The 21,683-nt window shown below is 49.1% G+C and overlaps 2 protein-coding genes across 2 annotated transcripts in view; both read left to right on the forward strand.

Annotated features, from left to right (window-relative positions):
• The window catches only part of LOC142311975 (uncharacterized), a 452,821-nt gene that overhangs the window by 17,768 nt on the left and 413,370 nt on the right, over positions 1 to 21,683 (forward strand). The gene's annotated exons all lie outside the window — the stretch shown is intronic.
• LOC142312005 (uncharacterized) overlaps positions 160 to 21,683 on the forward strand; it is a 128,642-nt gene continuing 107,118 nt past the window's right edge. The window contains exons 1-4 of the mRNA XM_075350880.1: positions 160 to 239; positions 369 to 548; positions 631 to 751; positions 835 to 932. Of these exons, the coding sequence (XP_075206995.1) occupies positions 183 to 239; positions 369 to 548; positions 631 to 751; positions 835 to 932 (456 nt within the window). The 5' untranslated portion in view covers positions 160 to 182. The remainder of the gene's footprint in view (positions 240 to 368; positions 549 to 630; positions 752 to 834; positions 933 to 21,683) is intronic.

The raw sequence follows: 21,683 nt of genomic DNA on the forward strand, positions 1-21,683 counted from the left end.
TTGGATTGATGACTAAGGGATAGAGTCAGACACCGTCAAAGGCTTGATTGAGACAATTTAAGCCTGATGTAGTGATCATATGAAGCCGGTAACAGTTCCGGAGATTTCTTTCATGGGATCTTTATGATGTTACATCTTCATCTTCTCCCCATCCAGGTCCCTATAAGGGAGACAGGGACAAGATGGCGGAGAGGATATTACATCCCACCCTAGAGATCCTCTTCCGGCTTACTGGAGAGGTGAGAGATTCTGATGACGTCACATTACATCATTCTTATCTATGGGAATAACAGATGGACAGAACTGGAGAGGTGAGGACTCTGGAAATGTCTGTAGTGAGGTTTATTAATGTGTCTCTCCATATCCAGGATTACATAGTAGTGAAGAAGACCTCTAGTGAGCGCTGTCAGGACCCTGTGTCTGAGGGATGGAGAAGACCCCTGAGCCCAATCACGGGGCCTCCACCTCACCCCCTTATACATGAGGACATCAATGACCAGAAGATCCTAGAACTCACCTACAAGATGATTGAGCTGCTGACTGGAGAGGTGACACTGCTGGGAATGCTGGGACATTATACAGTAACGCTATGAAGGGATCGGGGGATGACGGTATCATTGTATGTGTCAGGTTCCTATAAGGTGTCAGGATGTCACCATCTATTTCTCCATGGAGGAGTGGGAGTATTTAGGACAGAAAGATCTGTACAAGGACGTCATGATGGAGGTTCCCCAGCCCCTCACATCACCAGGTAATAGACAGGACTAAATACACACGGCCTATAATTATCAGTATGTAAAGAATTAATTCAGTCCTTGTATGTGTTTCCTCCAGTTCTATCCAGTGAGAGGACAACACCAGAGAGATGTCCCCGTCCTCTTCTTCCACAGGACTGTAAACAAGAAAATCCCAATGTTCCTCAGGATCATCAGGTAGATAGAAAGTAGAGATGAGCGAAATTGTTCAAAAAAGGTTTGCCAATCTCAAATTCGGCATGAGCCTTGCCCATTTGGATTTGTGTTCGAAAACCCGAGCACTTTTCTCAAAAATCGTCAATGTTCGGCTTTGTTCAATAACTGTTCACCGTTGCACTAATACTTTTCTTCTACGTTATTATGACTTTGGCTAGAGTGAAGGTGTTGTATGATGCGCTGCGGGGGGGGGGAGGGTTTGGTGTTTGATGAGGGGATTACTTACTAGTCTTACCAGTGTTAGTAAGGGCTAGGGAGGCTGCATAAGAAAGAAAATAAGGAATAAAGCAGGATAGTTATACTTACTGACCTTCCTCTCGGCTGTCACACTGCTTCTGGGTTTGCTAATTACATCTTATACATATTCACTGCTTCCACCTCTCAAGCTCTGTGGCAGCATTTGTGACAGGCTGCAGTCAGACTGCTTGTGGGCTGGTGTCTCTGATTGGTTGCCCTCACAGAGGAAATCTAGGTCCCCTAATGGAGTGTAAAAATAAATAAATAAAAAAAAAATGACCCCCATATATTGAAATCCAGTGCATATAAAGCATACCCCCAGCCGTGCTCATTTTCTTGGCTGTGTATCAAAATAAGAGGGACCCCTGCAGCTTTTTTAATTCTTTAAATAAATAGTTTAAAAAAAACAACATGCGGTCCCCCAATTTTGATACTCAGCCAAGATAAAGCTGACAGGCTGTGGACTGGTATTCTCAGGCTGGGAAGGCTCATGTTTATTTGACCCCCTATCCTGAAAAGAGCAACCCTCAGCCTCACAGAATTGTCGCATCCATTGGATGCAACAATACCGGCGCTTTACCTTGCTCATCCCGATTGCCAAGTTGTAGTCACAATCGACGTAATATAAGGGGTTAATGACCTCTCTGATTTGTCAAAAAATTACAGATGTCATCAAGTTCTAGATTAGTGATGGGGAGGGGTCTATGAGACCCCCCCATTACTAAGCCTATAAGTAAAAAGAGATAAAACACAAACACTGAAAAATTCTTTATCTAATATATAAAGCTGAGTGTATGTATGTGTGTCTATATATGCATGTATGTATGTATGTATGTATGTATGTATGTATGTATGTCCGCTAAAGAAATCCACACCGTCGCATTTACAATCATGAAATTTTGAACCGACGACTCATGTGACCCAGGGAACGTCGTAAACTATGTTTGGACAGTAAAATTTAACAACGCGCTTTACAGTTACTCTCCAAAAACCCTGCTTCCATTAAAGTCAATGGAGCTGCGAGCTATTAGGTTATTAATAGGAGCTGTGATTGGTTGCTATAGGAACAAAATAAATTGTTAGTATAAGAAGCTTATGTGTTGGGTAATAAGATATCGGTGGGGAGATGGATAGAGAGAGACAAAAAGTCAAAAAAAACAGACAAAAGCAGACAAACACAGACAGACAGGGAAAGAGACAGACAGAGAGACAGACAGGGAAAGAGACAGCCAGACAGGGAAAGAGACAGCCAGACAGGGAAAGAGACAGCCAGACAGGGAAAGAGACAGCCAGACAGGGAAAGAGACAGCCAGACAGGGAAAGAGACAGCCAGACAGGGAAAGAGACAGCCAGACAGGGAAAGAGACAGCCAGACAGGGAAAGAGACAGCCAGACAGGGAAAGAGACAGCCAGACAGGGAAAGAGACAGCCAGACAGGGAAAGAGACAGCCAGACAGGGAAAGAGACAGCCAGACAGGGAAAGAGACAGCCAGACAGGGAAAGAGACAGCCAGACAGGGAAAGAGACAGCCAGACAGGGAAAGAGACAGCCAGACAGGGAAAGAGACAGCCAGACAGGGAAAGAGACAGCCAGACAGGGAAAGAGACAGCCAGACAGGGAAAGAGACAGGGAAAGAGACAGAGACAAGTAAAGAGACAGGGAAAGAGACAGAGACAAGTAAAGAGACGTGGAACGAGAGAGACGGGGAGCGAGAGAGACGGGGAGCGAGACAGCCCTGGAACGAGACAGCCCTGGAACGAGACAGCCCTGGAACGAGACAGCCCTGGAACGAGACAGCCCTGGAACGAGACAGCCCTGGAACGAGACAGACCTGGAACGAGACAGACCTGGAACGAGACAGACCTGGAACGAGACAGCCCTGGAACGAGACAGCCCTGGAACGAGACAGCCCTGGAACGAGACAGCCCTGGAACGAGACAGACCTGGAACGAGACAGACCTGGAACGAGACAGACCTGGAACGAGACAGACCTGGAACGAGACAGACCTGGAACGAGACAGACCTGGAACGAGACAGACCTGGAACGAGACAGACCTGGAACGAGACAGACCTGGAACGAGACAGACCTGGAACGAGACAGACCTGGAACGAGACAGACCTGGAACGAGACAGACCTGGAACGAGACAGACCTGGAACGAGACAGACCTGGAACGAGACAGACCTGGAACGAGACAGACCTGGAACGAGACAGACCTGGAACGAGACAGACCTGGAACGAGACAGACCTGGAACGAGACAGACCTGGAACGAGACAGACCTGGAACGAGACAGACCTGGAACGAGACAGACCTGGAACGAGACAGACACAGAGATAGAGACAGACCTGGAACGAGACAGACCTGGAACGAGACAGACCTGGAACGAGACAGACCTGGAACGAGACAGAGATAGAGACAGACTTAGAGACTGATACAGACAGAGAGAGACAGACAGACAGACAGAAACAGACAGACAGACAGAAACAGACAGAAACTCAAAGAGAATAGGAATAACGTTTGGAACACCATTCTAAGTCCGAACTGGGTGCAAAAACCTAAAAAAACATCACTATGGGGAGATAAGGTATGCACACCAGTGACTATGTAAGGGGAATACATGAAATAGCAGAAACTGCTGTGTGAATACTGACTTGAAAAATCCAATAGCTATATGCAAGAGTGAATATGTGAAAAATGGAATCTGCATTACTGCCATGAACATATGAATCAAGAGAAATTTAGCTACTGAATTGATCAATGCAATAGAGCCCCAACACTACGCCAAAGTATTTCTCTACGTTGGGGTCCCTAGCTTGTGTGTGTCCTCTCATGCAGTTAAAAAACCTACCGTGTATGGGAAGCTGAGACCCAGGCTATTTATGCGTATGATATGGATTGGCAATAGGTGTGGTTGGGGAGGGTTCACAAACGAAAAAATACTAACAAATAGGAATAACGTTTGGAACACCATTCTAAGTCCGAACTGGGTGCAAAAACCTAAAAAAACATCACTATGGGGAGATAAGGTATGCACACCAGTGACTATGTAAGGGGAATACATGAAATAGCAGAAACTGCTATTAGCTATAGCTATTGGATTTTTCAAGTCAGTATTCACACAGCAGTTTCTGCTATTTCATGTGTTCCCCTTACATAGTCACTGGTGTGCATACCTTATCTCCCCATAGAAACTCAAAGAGAGACACAGAGACAGTTACTATCCCGGGCAACGCCCGGGTACTATAGCTAGTTTGAAATAAAATACAAAAAACCTTACTCTGTCTCTAATTTATTAACCCCACAAACACTCAGGTCCAATATAATCCATACAAGGTTCCATGACGATCGTGGCTCTGTTACATACTGAAACCGCATTGGATACCTCGTACTTTGATACACCGCCAAGATAACATGCATGGCTAGGGGCTGCAGCCTGTAGACATCTGCTTTATCTGTGTTGGGTATAACAATAAGGGGGACCCTATGCCATTTATTTATTTCTTTTTTACACCACTATAATGACACAGACAGCGTGTGTGATTCTAAACAATCACAATTATAAATGTATGTCTGGATCTCCAATAATGTGAACAAGGTGCAAGACTCAAAAACATACAACTATACAAGAAGGTAAAGAGTTGCACACCAGTCACAATGTATAGGGAAATTAATGAAAGCAGAACTGCTATGGGAATACAAAACCTACAAAGAATATAAGTGAATGAGCCAAATTGCTAAAAAAAATATATATCTTTATTAGAACATTTCTTTAAAAACATACATATATAAAACCAACATAAGGTCACTACCAGATAACCTAAGTAATCGAAGAATATGGTCTATATATAGCAAAATGCACAGGTATGGTATGTGTAAAGAAGACTATTACTCAAGGAGCCTAAGAAAAAGAGAGTTTGAAGGTAAACTTCATATAACGTAAAGAAAAGAAAAACCTGTACAACGGCAAGTCATGAAAATATATATAAGTTTATTACATTAATCAATTAAGACAAACATGCATAAAAAGATTAAAAAAGATCATTTAGGTGAGAGGACCAGCAAGTGGCGTACTCCCTCCACAGCTCAGTGACCAATAGTTCAAAGTTATTGAGAAGAGGTAGCTGCACAAAGACACCACACATGAGTGTCCCAACAGATACCACACAAACAATTATATATAAATGGCTGCCATAATGCATGCCCCAAGGACCAAGTGTCCGAAATCAGAAAGATATATGTGGTACCCAAGGGACAACAAGTGGGCACAATTGAGTCAGCAAAACACTTTACAAAAAGAGTATATCATATACCTGAGTCGTGGAGTGAGGATCCAGGAAACCCCAACCTATAGGTTTCGATCTAATGCCTTCTTCCGGGGGTGGCCTCATGTGCAAAGGGAGCACCCTTTTATATCAGAGTGCACCAATGAAAGAGCAGGAAAAAAAAACAAAACACCAAAATAACACACAATACCGAAATAAAAGACAACCTGAGTGTCTGCTTTATCTGGTATGCCTGATTTCTCATGGCTTTCAGCCATGTGTGGGAGGATCACCACTTTGTGGACCTAATGGATATTTGCATTTGATCCTTTTATTTGGATTCCTCCCCCCCTGTATCCCTTCAGTAAACTGTAGTTTTCCTGGAATTGTTTTTTTTAGCACTAGCTCCGTTCGGGGCAGTCTTGTTTATCCTTGCTTCAATCCTGTCTTTCCACTAATATTGTTGGATTCTATAGCCACATTTTGCAACAGGGGACAGCTATCCTTGCTCTTTTGGGCTTATTTTGTTATGTCTTTTTTAGACATACAATAACTATCATTTCATGTGTGTCCTGTCTTTGAACAGTCACTACTTTTGTGTTGCCCTAACCACTTACCTTATATGAAGTTTACCTTCAAACTCTCTTTTTCTCAGGCTTCTTGAGTAATAGTCTTCTTTACACATACCATACCTGTGAATTTTGCTATTTATAGACCATGTTCTTCGATTACCTGAGGTTATCTGGTAGTGACCTTATGTTGGTTTTATATATGTATGTTTTTAAAGAAATGTTCTAATAAAGATTTTTTTTTTTAGCAATTTGGCTCATTCGCTTATATTCTTTGTAGGTTTTGTGTTATTTATGAGTGGAGCCACTCATTTATGACTTTCTTCGGCGCTCCATTGGGAGACCCAGACGATTGGGTGTATAGCTACTGCCTCCGGAGGCCACACAAAGCATTACACTAAAAAGTGTAAGGCCCCTCCCCTTCTGGCTATACACCCCCAGTGGGATCACTGGCTCACCAGTTTTCTGCTTTGTGCGAAGGAGGTCAGACATCCACGCATAGCTCCACTGTTTAGTCAGCAGTAGCTGCTGACTATATCGGATGGAAGAAAAGAGGGCCCATATAGGGCCCCCAGCATGCTCCCTTCTCACCCCGCTTGTGGTTTGTAAGGTTGAGGTACCTATTGCTGGTACGGCGGCTGGAGCCCACATGCTGTTTTCCTTCCACATCCCCCTGAGGGGCTCTGAGGAAGTGGGATCTTACCGGCCCCAAAGCCCTGAGGCCGGGCTCCATCCACAGACCCATTGAACCTGCTGGATACGGAGCTGGGTACCGTTCAGGGACATGGCCCTGCACCATTCAGGTACTCTGTGTCCCCGTACACACAGGCACAGCACACTCCAGACTTGCTGGGTGTGCTAGTGCGCCGGGGACAGTAAAGGGTTACAGTCACTGCAGCCTAGCTGAGTGACTTTATGTATGGGGAACTACCGCGCCGGACGCTCCGGGAGCGGCGGCGCGGCTGGGACTTGTAGTGCGCCGGGGACTTAGCGCCGACCGCGCTTTTACGGCGGCGGCGCTTATAAATCCAGTCCCCGGCTTTTGCGGCCTAGCTCCGCTTCGTTCCCGCCCCCACCCTGTCAATCAGGGTAGGGGAGAGACGCTGTACAATCAGCAGCGCCGAGGGCTGGAGCCTTATTTACATGCTCCAGCCCTCTCACTGGACACTGTGGGACGCCGGTTTCCCGCTCTGACTTGGGGGCACGCCCACGGCCCGCCCCTACTCACACGAGCTGGAGAAGGACGCCGGCAGCCATTCCTGCAGTCCGAGCTGAGAGATCGGACTCTGGGCGACCAGGCACAGGACTAGGGCGACCACACACCCGCTTATAGGCGGGCGGTAAGCGGCACCTGAAGTGCTGACCCCACTAAATACCGCAGTTGTCCATTTGTATTTTTATGCTTACACTGCATAGGTCGCTATTTTTGGCTATATGCCCTCTTAGATGGCGACACATCAGCAGCAGGAAAGCAGGGGTGCTAAGGCACAGGCTTTCTATGCTGCTTGTATTGCATGTACTGAAGTGTTCATGTGTATTTATGCTTGTATGCTATACACTGCACTGTACGGTCGCTAGTCTGGGCTATTTTCGCCTAGAATGACTAGACTACAGCAGCAGAAAAGCAGGGGTGCTGAGGCACAGGTTTTTTCTATGCTGCTTGTATTGCAGGGGTTGCAGTGTTCATTTGTACTTATGCTTGTATGCTATACATTGCACTGTATGGTCGATATTCTGGGCTATATTCCCCTAGATGGCTAGTCTACAGCAGCAGAAAAGCAGGGGTGCCAAGGCACAGGCTTTCTATGCTGCTTGTATTGCATGTGCTGCAGTGTTCATTGTACTTTATGCTTGTATGCTATACATTGCATTGTACGGTCGCCATTCTTGGCTCTATGTCCTAGATGGCTAGTCGGCAGCAGCATATAAGCAACTCAGGCTTTCGATGCTGTTTTTACGGCATGTGATACTGTTCCACGGCACTGAACCCCATTGTGTGCAATGCTCCCCTGGAGCACTTGGTCAGCCGGGGTCTCTACTAGACGTGGCCAAAGGAACCACCTGTCAACCCTGTCCAAGGACAGGGATGGAGTTGCAATGGGATAGAGACTTGCAGTCCGGACAGGCCATGGGCAATCTGGATCATTGCTCCCTGGCCACCCTCATTGGGAATAAAATCGGTGCTCCGGGGGGGGTCCCAGGAGGCTCTCTGTATGATGAGGCAGACGTAGCTCATCAGGACTTTGATCCTGACAACGCTCTCAATCCGGATACACCGGATGGTGACGCCATAAGGAATGATCCTATAGCGTCCATCAATGGAATGTTGGATCTTTCTCCCTCAGCTCCCCCAGCGGAGGAGTCAGCTTCACAGCAGGAGAAGTCCCATTTCAGTTGCTCAAACGTAGATTGAGTATTTTTCTGGCCACGCTGACTTCAGAGAAGCAGTCCAGGAACACCACGCTTACCAGATAAGCGTTTTCTCCAAACGTATTAAGGATACACGTTATCCTTTTCCCCCTGACGTGGTCAAGCGTGGGACCCAGGGTCCAAAGGTGGATTCTCCAATCTCCAGGCTTGCGGCTAGAGCTATAGTTGCAGTGGAGATGGGACTTCACTTAAAGATACCAGACAGATGGACTCTGGTTGAAGTCTGTCTATGAGGCTATCGGCGTGTCGGTTGCTCCGGCATTTACAGCCGTATGGGCACCCTAAGCTTTTCAGCTGTTCTTGCACAGCTGGTCTTGAGCATATGTACATTTGTGCCGCAGGGGCGTCCGTAACCTCGCAATGTCTGCATTGCGACTTACCCTATTAATGCTGTCCTGGAAGGACAGTCGAGGTTTCGGTCCTTCCCAAGCTCGGGCAGGTCCCAATTGTCCTCGTCCAAAAGAGCTGAAAAGCCTCAGAGGGGCTCAGTTTCCGGGGGCTCAATCACGCCCAAGGAAGGCAGCCGGAGGAACCGCTACCAAGGCGGTCTCCTCATGACTCTCAGCTCTCTCATCTCTCCGCATCCGCGGTTGATAGCAGACTCGCTCGCCTTTGGCGACATTTGGCTGCCACAGGTCACAGACCGGTGGGTGAGGGACATTGTGCCCACGTGCACAGGACAGGGTTCTGTTCTCGTCCTCCAACTCGATTCTTCAGAACGTCCCCACCTCCCCACCGAGCCGATGCTCTTCTGCAGGCAGAAGGAGTGGTAATCCCTGTTCCTCTTCAGGAACAAGACACGGTTTTCCTCCAATCTGGTTGTGGTGCCAAAAAAGGATGGCTCTTTCCGTTCCGTTCTGGACCTAAAACTGCTCAACAAGCACGTGGAGGCCAGGCGGTTCCGGATGAAACCCTCCGCTCCGTCATTGCCTCAATGTCTCAAGGATATTTCCTAGCATCAATAGACATCAAAGATGCTTATCTCCACGTGCCGATTGCTACAGAGCACCAATGTTTTCTACGTTTCGTGATGGGAGACGACCATCTTCAGTTCGTAGCTCTGCCATTCGGTCTGGCGACAGCCCCACGGGTGTTCACCAAGGTCATGGCGGCAGTGGTAGCAGTCTTGCACTCACAGGGACACTCTGTGATCCCTTACTTGGACGATCTACTTGTCAAGGCACCCTCTCAAGAGGCATGCCAACTCAGCCTGAATGTTGCGCTGGAGACTCTCCAGACGTTCGGGTGGATCATCGACTTCTCAAAGTCAAACCTGTCACCGACCCAATCACTAACGTATCTTGGCATGGTGTTTCATACCCTCTCAGCGCTAGTGAAGCTTCCGCTGGACAAGCAGCGGTCACTACAGACTGGGGTGCAGACTCTCCGTCAAGGTCAGTCGCACTCCTTAAGACGCCTCATGCACTTCCTCGGGAAGTTGGTGGCGGCAATGGAGGCGGTTCCGTTTGCGCAGTTTCATCTGCGTCCTCTTATTGGGACATTCTCCGCCAATGGGACGGGAAGTCAACATCCCTGAACAGGAAAGTATCCTTTTCACAGAAGGACTCTCTGCAATGGTGGCTTCTTCCCACCTCATTATCACAGGGAAGATCCTTCCTACCACCGTCTTGGGCGGTAGTCACGACAGACGCGAGTCTGTCAGGGTGGGGAGCAGTTTTTCTCCACCACAGGGCTCAGGGTACGTGGACTCAGCAGGAGTCCACCCTTCAGATCCATGTTCTGGAAATCAGAGCAGTGTATCTTGCCCTACTAGCCTTCCAGCAGTGGCTGGAAGGAAAGCAGATCCGAATTCAGTCGGACAACTCCACAGCGGTGGCATACATCAATCACCAAGGAGGGACACGCAGTCGGCAAGCCTTCCAGGAAGTCCGGCGGATTCTGATGTGGGTGGAAGCCACGGCCTCCACCGTATCCGCAGTTCACATCCCCGGCGTAGAAAACTGGGAAGCAGACTTCCTCAGCCGCCAGGGCATGGACGCAGGGGAGTGGTCCCTTCACCCGGACGTGTTTCAGGAAATCTGTAGCCGCTGGGGAAGGCCGGACGTCGACCTAATGGCGTCCAGGCACAACAACAAGGTCCCAACCTTCATAGCACGGTCTCGCGATCACAGAGCTCTGGCGGCAGACGCCTTAGTGCAAGATTGGTCGCAGTTCCGGCTCCCTTATGTGTTTCCACCTCTGGCACTCTTGCCCAGAGTGCTACGCAAGATCAGATCCGACTGCAGCCGCGTCATACTCGTCGCCCCAGACTGGCCAAGGAGGGCGTGGTATCCGGATCTGTGGCATCTCACGGTCGGCCAACCGTCGGCACTACCAGACCGACCAGACTTACTGTCCCAAGGGCCGTTTTTCCATCGGAATTCTGCGGCCTTGAACCTGACTGTGTGGCCATTGAGTCCTGGATCCTAGGGTCTTCAGGATTATCCCAAGGGGTCGTTGCCACCATGAGACAGGCTAGGAAGCCCACGTCCGCTAAGATCTACCACAGAACGTGGAGGATATTCTTATCCTGGTGCTCTGCTCAGGGAGTGTCTCCCTGGCCTTTTGCATTGCCTACCTTTCTTTCTTTCCTGCAATCTGGGTTAGAAAAAGGTTTGTCGCTCGGCTCCCTTTAAAGGGCAAGTCTCGGCGCTATCCGTCTTTTTTCAAAAGCGTCTAGCACGACTTCCTAAGGTGCGCACGTTCCTGCAGGGGGTTTGTCATATTGTACCCCCGTACAAGCGGCCATTAGATCCATGGGATCTGAACAGGGTACCAGTTGCCCTCCAGAAGCCGCCCTTCGAGCCTCTGAGGGAGGTTTCACTTTCTAGACTATCACAGAAAGTGGCTTTTCTGGTAGCGATCACATCTCTTCGGAGAGTGTCTGAGCTAGCAGCGCTGTCATCCAAGGCTCCTTTCCTGGTCTTCCACCAGGACAAGGTAGTGCTGCGCCCCATTCAGGAGTTTCTCCCGAAGGTGGTATCCTCTTTTCATCTTAATCAGGATATCTCTTTGCCTTCTTTTTGTCCTCATGCAGTTCATCGGTATGAGAAGAATTTACATTTGTTCCTGCCCCTGCGCCGCTCCGATGCACTCTTTGTCCTTGTCGCTGGTAAGCGCAAAGGGTCGCAGGCTTCCAAAGCCACCCTGGCTCGATGGATCAAAGAACCAATTCTTGAAGCCTACCGTTCTGCTGGGCTTCCGGTTCCATCAGGGCTGAAGGCCCATTCTACCAGAGCCGTGGGTGCGTCCTGGGCATTGCGACACCAGGCTACGGCTCAACAGGTGTGCCAGGCAGCTACCTGGTCGAGTCTGCACACTTTCACCAAACATTATCAGGTGCATACCTATGCTTCGGCGGACGCCAGCCTAGGTAGAAGAGTCCTGCAGGCGGCAGTTGCCTCCCCGTAGGGGAGGGCTGTCTTCGCAGCTCTAACATAAGGTATTTCTTTACCCACCCAGGGACAGCTTTTGGACGTCCCAATCGTCTGGGTCTCCCAATGGAGCGCCGAAGAAGAAGGGAATTTTGTTGCTTGCCGTAAATTCCTTTTCTTCTAGCTCCTATTGGGAGACCCAGCACCCGCCCTGTTGTCCTTCGGGATTTTTGGGTTTTTTCGGGTACACATGTTGTTCATGTTGAACGGTTTTTCAGTTCTCCGATGTTACTCGGAGTGAATTTGTTTAACCAAGTTATTGGCTTTCCTCCTTCTTGCTTTTGCACTAAAACTGGTGAGCCAGTGATCCCACTGGGGGTGTATAGCCAGAAGGGGAGGGGCCTTACACTTTTTAGTGTAATGCTTTGTGTGGCCTCCGGAGGCAGTAGCTATACACCCAATCGTCTGGGTCTCCCAATAGGAGCTAGAAGAAAAGGAATTTACGGCAAGCAACAAAATTCCCTTCTTTTTGGTCTAATATTGGTTTTTCATGCTATGGGAATACTAGAATGAAAAATACAATGAACTATCTGAAAAAATTGAAAAAACCTGAAAATGCAATATTCATAACTGCTATACTGCTATGAATAATATGAATACAAGAGATGTTTAGCTATTGTTTTGATCAATGCAAAAGAGCCCCAAAAGTAACGCCAAGGTAATCTCTATTTTTGGAGTCTCTAAACTTGTGTAACCTCACCTGCAGTTAAAAAAACTTGCTCTGTATGGGAAGCAAAGGACCAAGCTATATATGTGAAATAAGACACATGGCTATGGGTGGGTCAGGGTTCTCAGACAAAAAGTGCATACTAATTAAAGAATGTATGTCTGGAACTCCAGTAATGTGAATAGTATGCACTTTTTGTCTGAGAACCCTGCCACATCCATAGCCATGTGTCTTATTTCACATATATAGTTGGTCCTTTGCTTCCCATACAGAGCAATTTTTTTTAACTGCAGGTGAGGTTACACATACGTTTAGGGACCCCAAAAATAGAGATCACCTTGGCGTGGTGTTGGGGCTCTTTTGCATTGATCAATTCAATGGTTAAACAACTCTTATATTCCTATTATTCATAACAGTTATGCATATTCCATTTTCAAGTTTTTTCAATTTTTCAGATAGTTCATTGTATTTTTCATTCTGGCATTCCCATAGCAGTTCTGCTTTTCATTATTTCCCCATACATTGTGACTGGTGTGCAACTCTTTACCTTATTGTACAAACAATCACAGACACTGTTATACGCTGTCACACACGGGATTACCAGTGGGCGGGGGAAGCAGTAAATATGCATGAGCTTTAATGAGCGGACCCGGAAGTAGTATTACAGCCGCGGGGAAGGTCGGTAAATATTACTGTCCTGCTTTATTCCTTATTTTCTTTCTTATGCAGCCCCTCTAGCCCTTACTAACACCAGCCCCCCTAGCCCTTACATAAAAACACATACGTTTTGTGTTATGAATGTTAGTTATGTCTTGGCTGCTGGGAGGCTCCCTCTGGTGGCCAGGAAAGGTTTGGACAGAGACCAGGTGGGTTGTGCAGTGGGTGTTTCCTTTCCTAATTCTCTGCTTATTTAAGTCCTGGTCTGATTGCAGGCTGTTGCCGGATGTCAGTTGTACTTTGTATTTTCAGCCTGCTTAATCCTGCGCTACACCACATCTTCCCCAGATAAGTGCTTGCTCTTTATTTATTGTCTGGTTCTTTTGTTTATCTGGATTTGTCATTTGTTGTGGTTGGTTTCAGTTTATTTCCTTCCAGGGATTTTCCCCCTCAGTGGATTTGAGGAACTCCCTGCAGTTCTGTGTGGAGTATAGCTCCTTTGGGTCCATGTGTTTATGGCTTGTTGAATTTGTTATAATTCTTGTTTTCTGTTCATTGGTATGACAAGGGCACCTGGTATAGGACGGAGTTCAGATCAAGCGATCTGAGGGCCTTTTTGTACTATCAGGAAGTTGGTATTTTGTAGGGTTTTTCTCTGGCTACCATCAGTCCCTTTCCTGTCCTTTCCTATTTTAGTCAGCGGGGGCCTCACCTTTTGCTAATCCTGTCATCTACCTGTGTATTGTGTTTTCTTTATCGTTCCTTATGGGAGACCCAAACCATGGGTGTATAGCTTCTGCCTCCGGAGGACACACAAAGTACTACACTAAAAGTGTAGCTCCTCCCTCCAAGCACATACACTCCCCGGATGACAAATCCAACCAGTTCAATGCTTTGTGTTCAGGAGGTCACACACACATGCATCCTCTGATTTTTGATTTTTGATTTCAAAGATTTGGAAGAAAAGCGGGTCCAATCTGGACTCCCGGCATGTCCCTTCTCACCCCACTGTGTCGGCGGTGCTGTTAAGGTTGATTTCAGGGCTGGAGCCTTCACATGCCGCGCTCCTTCACCATCCTCTGAGAGGCTCTGGTTTGAAGTGGGAGCCATCACGGTTCTCACTGCTTTGCAGGAGACCGGTCTCCATCCGCAGCCCTGTTCAGGATCCTGCCGGACGGAGCGATGACCCCCCAGGGACCTGGCACCTGCGTCTCAAGCTAAGTACTGAGACGTTATTACCACAGAAAGTGGTCTTTCTAGGGGTCCCTTGTACTTTATTTGTGGGGGAGATTGTGTTATATGTATGTTTTAACATTTCCGGCCGGTTCTCCAGTTTTCACTGGAGAACCGCGCCGATGGTGCCTGCACGCTGGCCGCATGTTTAAATCTAGGCCCCGGCTTCGCCTGAGGCCTAGTTTCGATTCTATGTCAGTCAGTGCAGTGAGACAGGGTGGCTCCGCCCACCGGCTGCTCAGCACAGGGAAGGGACACTCCTCACTGAGAAAAGCTTCCCTCCCCTGTATGCCTCATTGGCCCTCCGTCCTGCTCTCAGAGTAGGCCCCGCCCCCTCTCCTCGCTGCGGACGCCATTTTCTCAGCGTTCTAGGGCACAGAGATCAATGTCTGCAAACACATTGTGACAAATGGGGGCCTGGGACAGAGCCCCCAGTTCTGGGGGATCTGGAGGCCACAGAGATGCCCCTATGTTAAACAGTATGGCAAGCCACAACCTCCGGTTGTGCAGCTGCTTATACACTCTGTTTATATACTCTGCTGGGGGTTTTTTTCCGAAAAGCCCCCACTTCTGGGGAATCTGGAGGGCACAGAGATGTTAAGTTATACGGTCTGGCAAGCCACAACCTCTGGTTGTGCTGCTGCTTATATACTCTGTTTATATACTCTGCTGGGGGTCTCTCTGGACAGAGCCCCCACTTCTGCAGCATGTCTCATATCAGTGCAGGGCTGCAAGGCTGTTTTTTATTATGCACCGCATGTTGACTCGTACTGTCTGTACCGAGCACATAACCACATTGTGATGCCTGCTCTGACATAGTGGTGCCTCAGCCTGGAGGCTTATCCCCAGTGGTCCCTCCGGCTGCTCCGGCTCCGGGGTAGAATCCCTCTTTTCAAGGAGTGTGTTCCTCAGGGGACAGCTGTCCCGGACACTGCTGAGCATGCATCAGCCCCCTTCTCAGGGCGCTTCTGCTGCTACGGCTCGCTCAGCAAAGCTCACAGAGGATTCTTCATCTGGGAGCCCGTCCTCCTAAAATGGAGACGCAGGGTCCCCTTTCCCTCCTCGCCCCGCGGCTCTGGTTCACGAGCTGACTCGCAGGACAAGGAGGATGCCTTACTGGGGGCTCGGACGCTCTCCATGTACCCTATTGATCTGTCCGAAAGTGACGCAGATGCTAATGATTTGATTGCGTCCATTATATTTGTACTGGACCTCAATCCGCCTGTATCAGGGGAGCACCCTCTTTGGCAGAAAAGCATCAGTATACCTTGCCTAAGAGAACAAGGAGTGTGTTCCTTATCCACTCCAGCATTCAGGTCACTGTGACCAAGCCCAGAGCCTGTCCTGAGATGCTTCCCAGAGCGTGGTTCTGATGACTGTTTCCCCCTTCCACCAATGGTGGTCAAGGAGTGGGCTCATTCACCAAGGGTGGACCCTCCGGGGTCTAGACTTTCAGCCCGGACAGTTGTATCAGTGGCTGACGGCACCTCTCTGAGGATCCCACTGCCCGCCAGGTTGTCCTTCTGGCCAAATCTATATATGAGGCGGCAGGGGCCTCGTTCTCCCCATCTTTTGCAGCAGTGCGGGCTCTCAAAGCCATCTCTGCTTCTCGGGAGGAGATGCATTCCCTCACCAGGGCCTTTATGCCCGAATTGGTTGCCTTAACTTCCAGGCTTCAGTCTTTTCATCCTATAGCTGGAGACTGTCACCGCACTGCGGTGGCCTCGGCTACTTCCCTCGCTATCCGCAGGTTCCTGTGGCTTCGAGAGTGGAAGGCAGATGCTTCTTAAGAAGTTCCTTGCTGGACTCCCTTTTGCTGGGACCAGTCTATTCGGTGAACAACTGGATGAAATTATTTAGGAAGCTTTTGGCAGGAAGAGTACTTCCATGCCACAACCCAGGAAACCTTCCAGGGCAGGAACCAGTCGAGGTTTCGTTCCTTTCGTTTCCTCTAACTGGTCGCTAAGCCCTCGGCCTCGTCCACTAACTCAGCCAAGGTCCGTAAACCAACTGGCGCATGAAGCCGCGTCCTAAGTCGGCAGGAGCCGCTGCCACCAGGGCAGCCTCCTCTTGATTATCTGGCCGCGCCAGTAACGTCCTTGGTCGGTGGCAGGCTCTCCCTCTTGGGCGACGTGTGGTTGCAACACGTCTTCGATCAGTGGGTGTGGGTTACCCCTCTCCCACGGCTACAGAACAGAATTCTATCCAGCCGCCAAACAGATTTTTTTCTGACAACTCCCCCCTGCTCCAAGGCCGCCGCCTTCTCACAGGCCGTGGCATTCTTGCAGGCCAATTGAGTAATTGTACCAGTTCCCGACTGGGAACGGTTCTGAGATTTCTACTCAAATCTCTTCCTAGTCCCCGAAAAGGACGGTGCTTTCCGACCTGGATCTCAAGCTTCTCAACAAGCATGTTCAGGTGCGGCAATTTTGCATGGAATCTCTGCGATCAGTCAATGACCCAAGGAGATTTCTTAGCATCCATCGACATCAGAGATGTCTCTCTGCATGTGCCATTCGCAGTTTCACACCAGCGTTGGCTACGTTTTGTAATCGGAGAGGAACATTTCCAATCGTGGCTCTCCCCTTGGGTTAGCCACGGCCCCTCGTGTATTCACTGCTCCTCCAGGGGTTGGTAGTGATTCCTTACCTGGACGCCCTTCTAGTCAGGGCTTCATCCAGTGCAGACTGTCAGCGGAGTGTCTCGCTCACTCTCGCCACGCTTGCAAGTCCACTCTGACCCCGACCCAGGAACTTACGTACCTAGGGATGCAATTCGAGACTCTGCTGGCACTTGTGAAGCTGCCCTTAGTCAAACAGCAGTCCCTTCATCGGGCGGTTCGCTCTCTGCTGAGGCTCCGCCGTCATTCCATCAGGCACCTCATGCAGGTGCTGGGTCAGATGGTGGCGTCAATGGAAGCGGTTCCCCTTGCCAGTTCCATCTGCGTCCCCTGCAGCTGGACATTTTCCGCTGTTGGGGCAAGGGACTTCTTCCTTGCACAGGCTGGTGGCTCTGTCGCCACAGACCAGGAGCTCTCTTTAAGTGGTGGCTTCGGCCCCTCTCTCTGTACCAGGGACGCTCCTTTCTGGCCCCGTCATGGGTGATTCTCACTACGGATGCCAGTCTATCCGGCTGGGGAGCAGTGTTTCTCCACCACCGAGCACAGGGCACTTGGACTCCGTCCGAATCAGCCCTCTCGATCAATGTGCTAGAAATCAGGGCTGTAGTCCTTGGACTCGCAGCCGCCTAGCAATGTTGGAAGTTTAACATATCCTTCAGTGGACGGAGGACTCAGAGTCCACCATATCCGCAGTCCACATCCCAGGCGCAGAAAACTGGGAGGCAGATTATCTCAGCCGTCAAACCGTGAACAGCGGCGGGTGAGCCCTGCATCCGGCAGTGTTCCGGTCAATTTAGCAGGCGGGGCACTCCTAAAGTGGATCTAATGGATCCCGGCACAACAACAAGGTCCCGATTTACGTGGCTCGCTCCCACGATCCTCAGGCCTTGGCAGCGGACGCGCTGGTTCCAGATTGGTCCCAGTTCCGTCTGGCCTACGTGTTTCCCCCTCTAGCTCTCTTGCCCAGAGTCCTGCGCAAGATCAAAATGGAGGGCCGTCGGGTCGTACTCATCGCCCCAGGCCCAGGCGAGCTTGGTTCCCAGACCTGCTCCGTCTGTTCGTAGAGGTGCTGTGGCATCTCCCGGACCGGCCAGACGTTCTCTCAGACGGTCCGTTTTCCACAACAATTCTACGGCTCTCAGATTGATGGCGTGGCTCTTGAGCCCTGAATCCTTACGGCTTCAGGCATTCCTTCCGAGGTCATCTTCACTATGACTCAGGCTCGGAAGTCTTCCTCGGCCAGGATTTACCTCAGGACTTGGAGAATTTTCCTGTCCTGGTGTCGTTCTTCCGGCCATGCTCCTTGGCCGTTTTTTCCTTGCCGACCATCCTGTCCTTTCTACAGTCCGGCCTGCAGCTAGGTCTGTCCCTCAAGGGACAGGTCTCTGCTTTGTCAGCGTTGTTCCAGCGGCATATCGCCCGACTGGCCCAGGTGCGCGCCTTCATGCAGGGCGCATCTCACATCATTCTGCCTTACCAGCGGTGTCTGGATCCCTGAGACCTTACTCTGGTCCTCATGGCCTTACAGAATCCCCCCTTTGAGCCTCTTAGGGAGGTTTCGTTGTTCAGTCTTTCACAGAAAGTGGTCTTTCTGGTGGCCATAATTTCTCTCAGGAGAGTCTCTTATTTGACTGTGCTCTCTTCGGAGTCACCCTTTTTGTTTTTTTTCACCAAGACAAGGTGGTTTTCCGTCCGACTCCGGGCCTTCTCCCTAAGGTGGTGTCTCCTTTCCACCTTAACCAGGACATTTCATTGTCTTCCCTTTGTTCGGCCCCTGTGCATCGCTTTGAGAAAGCGTTGCATGCTTTAGATTTGGTGCGGACGCTCCGGATCTATGTGTCACGCACCGCTGTTTCTTAGGCGGTGCACCTCTCTTTGTGTGCTGACCACACGTCAGCGCAAGGGTCTCTCGGCTTCTAAACTGACCCTAGCTCATTGGATAGGTCGGCCATATCCGATGCCTACCAATGTTCTCAGATGCCTCCCCCGCCGGGGATTAAGGCGCACTCGACCAGAGCTGTCGGTGCCTCTTGCGCTACGGCTCAGCAGGTCTGTCAGGCTGCCACTTGGTCTAGTCTGCACACCATTTCGAAGCACTACCAAGTGCATGCTCATGCTTCGGCAGATGCGAGCTTGGGCAGACGCATCCTTCGGACGGCTGTCGCCCATTTGTGAAGTTAGGTTTCGCCTACTTCTCAGTTTCTGTTTATTTCCCACCCATGGACTGCTTTGAGACGTCCCATGGTTTGGGTCTCCCATAAGGAACGATAAAGAAAAAGAGAATTTTGTTTACTTACCGTAAATTCTTTTTCTTATAGTTCCGACATGAGAGACCCAGCACCCTCCCTGTTGCCTGTTGGCAGCTTTCTTGTTCCGTGTGTTTTCACCGGCTGTTGTTGTAGACAGAAGTTCCGGTTATTCCGGGTTTTACTCTATCTCTACTTATGGGTGGATGTCCTCCTTCAGCTTTGGCACTAAACTGGTTGGATTTGTCATCCGGGGAGTGTATGTGCTCGGAGGGAGGAGCTACACTTTTAGTGTAGTACTTTGTGTGTCCTCCGGAGGCAGAAGCTATACACCCATGGTTTGGGTCTCCCATGTCGGAACTATAAGAAAAAGAATTTACGGTAAGTAAACAAAATTCTCTTTTTTCCTATATCACCGCAGTCTTTGAATGTGGGGGGCTTGCTATTCTTGTCTATTTTCTGAGGCAGAGAGTTATTCATCTTTCCTACCTTTAGGATAGCTAGTTCTCCGGCTGGGTTCGCGGTGCACAGGATGATAGTTCACCCCTCGGCTACTTCTAGTTGTGTTAGTTAGTAGGGGGATGGTGGCCAGATTAGTTGCCAAGGCTCTTGTCACCTTTTTGCCAATGATGTGTGGTGATCTCCCATGGTTCCGGATCATAAAAGTACATCCGGCCAAACAAATTTAAAGGGTACTCTTAAGAAGGAAAAAAAAAAAAAGCTGCTGAGAATTTTTTTTTGGTGTTTTTCCTCTTCTTCTTTGGGTTCTGTGGAAGATTTCTTTTGTCTAGCATGGATGAATTGGGTGAGCATGTTGCTCATCTTGATGCTAAGGTTCGTCATATAGAGTCTTATCTTGCACAGACTCCCCTTGCAGAGCCTAAAATTCCCGTTCCTGAATTTTTTTCGGGAGATAGGTCGAGATTTTTGAGCTTCAAAAATAATTGTAGATTATTTTTTGACCTGCGCCCTAAGTCCTCAGGGAATCCTGTACAGCAGGTTAAGATTGTCATCTCCTTGCTGCGTGGTGACCCTCAGGACTGGGTCTTCTCTTTAGCGTCTGATGATCCGATTCTCAATGATGTGGACTCCTTTTTTCAGGCCTTGGGATTATTATATGACGAACCCAATATTGTGGACCAAGCAGAAAAGGTCTTGTTGTCCTTAACTCAGGGTTTGGATTCTGCAGAAACGTTTTGTCAGAAATTTCGTAAGTGGGCGGTCCTTACCAAATGGAATGATGATGCGCTTGCGGCTCTTTTTCGCAAGGGTATTGCGGATGCTGTGAAGGATGTAATGGTAGGATTTCCCGTCCCTTCTGGTCTTGATGCCTCTATGACCTTGGCCATTCAGATTGATAGGCGTTTACGTGAGAGCAGGAAGATACCTGCTGGTTTTGTGCCTGTGGGACAGCCTTTGGAGCCTATGGAGTGTGATAGGGTCCTTTCTAATGCTAGTCGGCAGGGGTTCAGACGGAAGAATAGACTGTGCTTCTATTGTGGAGACGCTTCTCATAACATCTCTGTCTGCCCTAAACGTGAAAGGAGATTGGCTACTTCTGTTACTGTGGGTTCTTTGCAACCAAAGTTTCTTTTGTCTGTCACATTGATTTGCTCATTGTCTTCCTTTTCTGCATTTGCCTTTGTGGACTCAGGGGCAGCGCTCAATTTGATGGATTTTGGGTTTGCTAGGGATTGTGGTTTTCCCATGGTTCCTTTGCAAACTCCTATTCCTTTAAGGGGCATTGATGCGACCCCTTTGGCAGAACATAAACCCCAATTTTGGACCCAGGTGCCTATGAGAGTTGCACCAGCGCATCAGGAAACTTGTACATTTTTAGTATTGCATAATCTACAGGATACCTTGGTACTGGGATTTCCGTGGTTGCAGACCCATAATCCGGTTCTTGACTGGAGATCCTTGTCGGTAGTTAGTTGGGGTTGTCAAGGTTTGCATCAGGACCTTTCCGTGTCGTCCACGTCTGCTCAGGCAGTTGATGTTCCGGCTTTCTTGTCTGATTTCCGTGATGTATTTAATGACCAGGAATCTGATTCTCTGCCCCCACACCGGAACTGTGACTGTGCCATTGAGTTGGTGCCCGGTTGTAAATTTCCCAAGGGGCGGATTTTCAACTTGTCTGTGCCCGAACATGATGCCATGCGGTCATACATCAGAGAATCATTGGAGAAGTGGCACATTCAGCCCTCATCTTCTCCTTTGGGTGCTGGCTTCTTCTTTGTTGCTAAGAAAGATGGTTCGTTGAGGCCTTGTATTGATTACCGTCTTCTTAATAAAATTACAGTCAAATATCAGTACCCTTTGCCTCTGATGTCTGATCTGTTTTCTAGAGTGCAGAG

Source organism: Anomaloglossus baeobatrachus, chromosome 5 (assembly GCF_048569485.1).
Source record: "Anomaloglossus baeobatrachus isolate aAnoBae1 chromosome 5, aAnoBae1.hap1, whole genome shotgun sequence".
NCBI lineage: Eukaryota > Metazoa > Chordata > Amphibia > Anura > Aromobatidae > Anomaloglossus > Anomaloglossus baeobatrachus.